At 33.1% G+C, this 7225-nt stretch overlaps 1 protein-coding gene across 2 annotated transcripts; it reads right to left on the bottom strand.

Moving 5' to 3' along the window:
- Nucleotides 1–1187: 1187 nt before the first annotated feature.
- Nucleotides 1188–4154, bottom strand: LOC127091991 (uncharacterized). 2 transcript variants are annotated; one of them, XM_051030751.1, is made up of 3 exons: nucleotides 3749–4154; nucleotides 1909–2073; nucleotides 1188–1523 (listed from the first exon to the last, which is right to left on the bottom strand). In XM_051030751.1, the coding sequence occupies exons 1-3, from the start codon at nucleotides 4040–4042 to the stop codon at nucleotides 1425–1427; spliced, it is 558 nt and encodes a 185-aa protein (XP_050886708.1). In that variant the 5' UTR covers nucleotides 4043–4154; the 3' UTR covers nucleotides 1188–1424. The 2 variants fall into 2 exon arrangements, with proteins under 2 accessions (XP_050886708.1, XP_050886709.1); XM_051030752.1 differs by having other exon boundaries at nucleotides 1247–1504.
- Nucleotides 4155–7225: the final 3071 nt, after the last annotated feature.

The following is a 7225-nucleotide window of genomic DNA, read 5'->3' as shown; positions in this document are numbered from 1 at the left end:
ATCCGCCACAAGGGCACATAAGATCGTAAGTGACTCAGACTCAAACAACATAAGTGGGTTAAGTAGGGGATTGTGGAGAATCAACAGACTTGAATAATGTCACAGACGCAAGGTAGTCGACAATCTCGGTCTCCACGACATGAGTCAAAGAACCAGAACTTCAAGATTCTTACCAGAATGAGGTGAACCTTTCAGATGGTCTGTATAGCAAATGAACCGATCAGAAAGGAGAACAGTACGAGACATCCAGCGAGGGAGTCCATTGAATATACTGGATTTTGAATCGGTTGTGATTCCTTTTAAAGATTGTTCTCAATCACATATAGTAAATTGAAAATCAGTTGGATAGAGAAAACGTTGTCAAGTGATTAAGACAAAGAGGTTAAACTTTTATGATTAATCTGATACGTTGTAAATACCCGAATGGACAATTAAATAAAATCTGAATCTATTCAATTGTACCGTATTGATGAGGATGACCTTATAAAGGATCATAAGAATTGTGGACATTATGGCTCCTACACTTTGTATGACCAGAGACATAAGTCTCACCTAATGCTAGTACTAGACTCGATGAGCGAGATCTTAAAAGTTCGTCATTCATTTTGTAATGCTATACTTACTAGTGGAGTATAAAAATACTGATAGGGCAAACTTAGGTATGAGGTCCAATTTAGACAAATTATGTGTGTTAAAGAGACCTACCTATCCTTATAACTTGTGAGTAAGTTAATCTAAAAAATTGTTTTAAAAAATGTTATTATTATTTTCACTAATTTGTAAAAAACAAATTTGTATGTGAGAACAATTTCTGGAACAAATAATGCTTCTAAAACTTTAAGTAACAGTTTAAAGGATAACTCGTAATATAAAAGCAATTATTTTAACAAACATCCAAATTATAAATGACTTATGAAAAACAATTTGATGGTTAAGGGCAGATAAGCTAGTTAATAAAATTTGTTGGATTTGAAATTTTGATAATATAACTTTGTTTTCCTCGTTTTCTCTACCTTTGAGTCACTTCGAACTAAAAAATAAGCGAAAGCTTAAAAATAGAGAAATATTAAGTCATAAGCATGAGAGAATAATAAAAAATGAGATAAATACAAAGATAATCATTTGAAAAGTAAACATCATTATTTTCAACTAAAAACTACGTCGCCCAAATTATAAACGTTCATCAGTTAGTCCAAGTGACAGAGTATCATATTTCTCAAATAAAGATAGTTGTAAAATCTGCAAATATCCAAAACATAACTTATAATTTCATGACAAGGTGAAATGGTACAGCCAATCCATCTTACTATATTTCTTCTATTTTCTATGAATATACTAGAACGCATCTGTAATAGAACGCGTGTCAGACAAACTCAATACTTCGTGGTTCCAAATGTGGTGAGCGCCATCTATCAAATACAGCATCAACTGTAATGTTCAGGCTTCAAGACACCAATGTAAGGCAAATTTCTGTACAGTTCATCAAAATCCATTCCATAACCAACTACAAAATAGTCCGGACACTGCATCAGATAAACATGTAAACATAATCAGTACATCTCAAAATCACTGCTTAGTAGTAAGATCATAGCATTTCATGTCAGCTCCACACAATCGAGACATTGTTATTATTGCATAATAACGAGCTTTATGGTACAAAAATCATCTATGGAGATAAAGAAACTGGTACATCGGAAAATTAGAAAACTACAATAATCATAAAGGCAGCATAGCTACAAGCATACAATACAGTCCCACTCCACACAGACAACTTGCTCAACTGTAATTTGTAATTCCTACCTATGGCATATTGAATAAGCTCAAGTGGCATGTATTTGACTACAGGATAAAAAAAACAATCTAAAAAAACTGATTAAAGAGAAAAACACAGCAGTGAGAGCATCATACCTCAAATCCCCGGTAGAATTTCCCTTCACCCACCAGCTGTACATTAACTTTTCTCCTAGCTGGTTTGTCAAGAAGAGTGCATACAGACACAGAGGACGCTCCTTTCAACTTCAAGTGTGAAATGAGTCTAGATAAAGTGTGTCCTGTGTCTACAATGTCTTCAACCTAATTATCAATTGAAACTTGCTGATGTAAAAGATTTATACTTACAAAAATAAATACATACATAATACAATTAGGAAAAATGGTGAGGGGAGAAGAGACAAACATATCTAGATAGAAAAAATTGAATAGAGTGAAAGTACAATTGCAATTGAAAAGTAGAGAAAAATTTATTGTTTTTTTTTAAACATGTTAGTAGTTAAGATCGTTTTATTGTTTTGGGACATTAGATTCTTTAATTATTTGGCATGAATGTCTCTTTAATTTCGTGTATTTTTCTATGTTTGAGTATTTATGTTAATTTACACCTGATTTTTAGTCTTTCAAATAGCATAGTTATCCCATTATCTACTATAATACTATGATATTTTAGAGGGTCGGTGCTACACGAGGCTATTTAAAATTAACAGCATACCATAACATAATATAAGGTATATTCAACTTCGATTATGTAGTTTTCATAATTTAGAATTTTATTCCATTCTGACGAGAGTTATGAGTAAGTAGGAATACGATAACTGGACTAACCTCGGAAGAATATCTTCTTGTTCCTTGGTTCACTTCACATTATTATTAGGCATTGGAACAAAGAATGTCTTCTTGCTACTTGGAGATGTTGAGGAATAACGATATGCGAAGATGTTGAGGAATAACGACGCGAAGATGAGAGTTATAGTATTCCTACTTACTCTCGACAGAATGGAATAAAACTCCTAAACATCTCCAAGGAGCAAGACATTTTTCTTCCGATGGCTAATAATAATATGAAGTGGACCAAGTAGCAAGAAGATATTCTTCCGAGGGCAGTCCAGCGTTATCGTATTCCTACTTTCGTCATAATGGAATAAAATTCTTAACGATGAAAACTACATTATACTACATAATCGAAGTTGGCAGGTGTTGCGGGCTAAATTTATTGACAAGGCTAGCTTCAACTTAACTTCCAAGAAATTGACTTGTTTTCTTATATTTTGCTACTTGTGCTAAATTTCCAAACATTAAAAGAAAACACTATAAACTATAAAGAAAAATAATTAGAACTTGTTTATCTAAGCTAACAAAATTGATTTCAAGATTGTATAAAAAACAATTTGCATAAAATAAAAAATTCTTTTGCCTTTGTTCATGATTATTGTACAAAAATGTTTGTTTTTGCTCTCACCTATCTTGAATGAAACTATGAGGGGTCCATGGTTCTTCTACCTTTAAATTGTCTACTTTATGACTTCCTTTAAAATACACAAATCAAATCTCCCCATCCAAATAATAATAGTATTAGTATTATTTTAATCATCATTCTCTCTCTTCAATACACAAATGTGGCCAAATTTTCATTAAAAAAAAAAAAACTCAAAGTTAAGAGACCAAATCACCTAACAAAGTCAAAATGAATAAAACAAGTCATAATTAATTTGTAAAAGAACTCTTTTGTTATCAATCATTCTCTAACTTTAAAACACTAAAGTCAACAAATTGACCAAATGTTAAGTTAGAAAATTTATTTCCCCCTAACTAATCACAATTCACAAGTCACAACATTTACGAAACAAAAAGAACAAGTCAACATTAATTTGAATTTTTTTTTAGAAAAAAATATGAAATAATAAAACCCTTATACCCAATTAGATAAAATTCCATTAGTACATGAACATTTTTAGGGTTAGAGAGAAAAGAATACCAAAATGACGTGTTGGCCGTTAACTTCAACCTTCAAGTCAGAAGAAATGCTAGGTGCGCCATTGGACACAGTTCCAGAACCGTAGGATTGAGCTCGAACGAGATCAACGGTGAAAGGGAGGTCGATTTTGCGAACTAAGTCAGCGAGGAATATGAATGCGCCGGTGGCAACGCCGATAAAGACGGGAGGAGATGAGGGTTGGGGAAAGTCGTGGACGATTTGGGCGGCGAGTTCGGAGACTCGGTGGGAGATTTGGTCATCGGTCCAGAGGATTCTGTCTAAGTGGGGATGCATAGCCACGGCGATAGCCGCAGAGACGCGCGTGTTGAGGGTTTAAGGGGTTAGAGTGTTGAATTGCGTTGCTCTCAAACTGTATTTAAATTAATATTAATATTTACAGGTTATATACCTATTTTTTTTCGTAGACAATCTAATGGTGCTATTTCAAAATATTATTATGGTGGGCCATGAAATCAAAATCTTTTTGGGTTTTTAATGTTTTGGATTAATGGGATGAGATGAAGTATAATAAAATGGAATAAATTTATCTTCTATAGATTAATTATAGGGTTAATATCTATTTTTTTAATGTTATATGGGTCATTTTTGAAAAAAAATTATGTAAAAAAGTTTGATGAAATTCTCCAACATTTGAGATTCTCTCACTTTTAACTTTCATCATGTCAATTTATCAAAAAAGTTTATGTGACACTGATATTTTTATTTTTTATTTAATATAATTTTCACGTGTGTATTTCAGTGTGTAAAATGACTTAAATGCTCCAAATAAAAAACAAACCCCTGAGAACGGTGAGAGAGAGAGAGAATTATTGAAAGAAAAACCCTTAGTGACTACTTTCTTCTTCGTCGTTCCCTTTTTCATTTTCGTTTCTTGTTGTCGTCCAAAGCTTTGCATTCCTTTCCTCATCATTTTCGTTTCTCTTCATTTTCTCGTCTTATCGTTATCGTTAGTTGTCTTCTCAATCTCCCTATTTATTCAACGAAAATGAAAATCTCAGAATGTTCTAACTCTAACATGTCTTTAAACGGAAGAATCACTCTCAAACACGAACATAATATTTCTATGAAGATGTTTATTTTAAATTCGAATGCAATTTCTGAGAGAAAATATTGGAAGTTCCAGTATTGAAGTAAAGAAGATGAATGCACTTATTCCATTGGGATGATGATTTTTTTTTGGTGAAAAAGAAACAACTATGATTGAAGGAGAAATCATATAACTGATTAGGAAAATGGGGAAAGAGTTTGGAAAAGAGATTGGTATTGAGTTGTGCTCAAAAGAGATGGAAGATATGAAGAAAAATGTTGACCACATAAGGAAGAAGATGAACTTTGTAATAGTTGTAGTTATTTCTTCTTGTATTCTTTTCTTCTAGGTTTAGGATCATGTAACAGAAATTGATGTAACCGTGTAGTAAGTTATTGTATGTGATATGTTTTGATGTAATTGTTTAGTAAGTTATCATTTGTAACTTGTTTTGAATGAATGAAAAGTTATTATATGTTGGCATAATTGGTGTAGTATAACTGAGTAATTAGTGCACATTTGGTGCATAATGGTTCACATCTGTTATGACATTGGTGCTTAATTGACACATTTAGTATAACTGGGTAATCGTTGCATCCTTGTGCGCATCTGTTATGACATAAAATTGGAATCTGTTTTTCAACACAAATGTGCACGAAATTGGAACTTGTTTTTCAACACAAAATTGGAACATGTTTTTCAACGCAAATGAGCACAAAGTCATATAACATTAGATGAACACAAATGTGAGCCAAATCATGTAACAATAGAAATTCTTAAGTAGATGGGCATTTAATAATACATGTTTTTTAATTGTCATTACATGCTGATCCAAAATGTACACCTAGTGTGCATTACAAAGATGCTCTTAAAAGTAGCACATATTGTGCATAGCATAGATGTTACAAAATAGATGTTTCTTATATTACAATACAAGCTACTTAATAATAAGCATTATTGAAGTATTCTCCTTGAAATATCCTCCTATGACCTCATTTTCTTCATACAAGGTTCCTCATCAACTACCAATGGTGCAGCTGAAGTTGAACCAGACCCAACATTATTTTTAGATCTCCAGACATATTTCAACATATCACTACTCCTCTTAGGTGCTTGTGTATTCTTCTTAATAACTTTTTTCTTCTTCTCAAATGCTTTGGCAACTTGTTTCTTCTTCTCAACTGCTCTGGCAACTTTTTTCTTCTTCTCAACTGCTTTATCAACTGCTTTGTCAATTGCTTTGTCAACTGCTTAGGGAACTGCTTTGTCAGCTTCTTCTTGTGTCTTCTCAGTTTGTGCAGCATCGGGTATGGGATTGCACACTTGAGATTGTGGATCTTGGGATGGTTGACCTTTAAAGGTTGTCATCATCTCTTCAAGAAATGCATCTGAATTTGGGCCAATTGCGAAAGAATACTAAAGTTGACCACGATACATTACGCCAAGATGCATAGAGGCTAATAAGTAGTGACATAATTACTTGGTTAAGTATTTATATTCCACATGTGTAAAATACGTTTTGCATCACTATGTAATATCTCTCACGTGGCAATAAATAAAGTTTTCACCAAATTTATTCTTTATGACCACAAATGATATGCATGACTATGGGGTATTGTCATAAACACCATATTTGTAAGATTAAAGCTATAAAAACTCTGTAGCAAAGTCATAGAGACATAGACAACAAACCACTAAACAAAGTAGTGATCGAGGCATATTCCCTTATTGATAGCTAGCCACTTCAAAGTGCATGAGGTGAGTGACATCCATGTCTGCCCAGAACCAAGTTTATCCTTGGGGACAGGGAAGAGAAGCAGACCATTGGCTCAGAGGAGTTCCTCAAAGACGTCCTATAAAACTTTTGAGTGTGACGTTGGATGACAACCAATTCCCAAGCAAGCGATCTCGAGACTCAAGGTCGGACATATAACAAGTAGAAATAATAGTAATCAAATAAAGAAACAATGATGAAATAAAGGTAATAATGACGAGTATCCATTCATTCTATGATAAGTGTTACATTGGGAAAAAGCACCTTGTCCCCCAAATTTTCCATACCTTTCATTCAATTTATCTGACATATGACCTTGTTCATTTGCATACATATGCCGATTAATCATGAATTTAGTAGTCATTCATATCATTCAAACATCATTCATTTGCATAAGGTAACATCATTGGTTCAAAAGGTTCATGATTTCAACTAAATTGTCTCAACATTTGGGATATTGAGGATTTGATCAGATGTCTATGATTGGTGCTCTTATTGTTACTTATGGAACAAAATATTGTGAATTTCAAGTAGATACTATTGATCTCATGGACTAGGGTTTTGTTGTGCTTGCTTATGGTACAAGAAAATGCTTCAGTTGACTTTTGGTCTAAGTTAACTATGGAGGTTCTCATTCAAGTTGGAGTATGTCTAC

The sequence above is a fragment of the Lathyrus oleraceus genome, chromosome 6, assembly GCF_024323335.1.
Source record: "Lathyrus oleraceus cultivar Zhongwan6 chromosome 6, CAAS_Psat_ZW6_1.0, whole genome shotgun sequence".
Lineage (NCBI taxonomy): Eukaryota > Viridiplantae > Streptophyta > Magnoliopsida > Fabales > Fabaceae > Lathyrus > Lathyrus oleraceus.
This window is presented reverse-complemented; position numbering and strand designations above follow the sequence as displayed.

Coding starts and splice junctions, on each gene's coding strand:
- LOC127091991 (XM_051030751.1), bottom strand. CDS start 4,042: ATGCATCCCCACTTAGACAGAATCCTCTGGACCGATGACCAAATCTCC. Junction 2,074..3,748: donor ACGGCCAACACGTCATTTTG/GTATTCTTTTCT, acceptor ATTGATAATTAG/GTTGAAGACATTGTAGACAC. Junction 1,524..1,908: donor AATTCTACCGGGGATTTGAG/GTATGATGCTCT, acceptor TATCTGATGCAG/TGTCCGGACTATTTTGTAGT.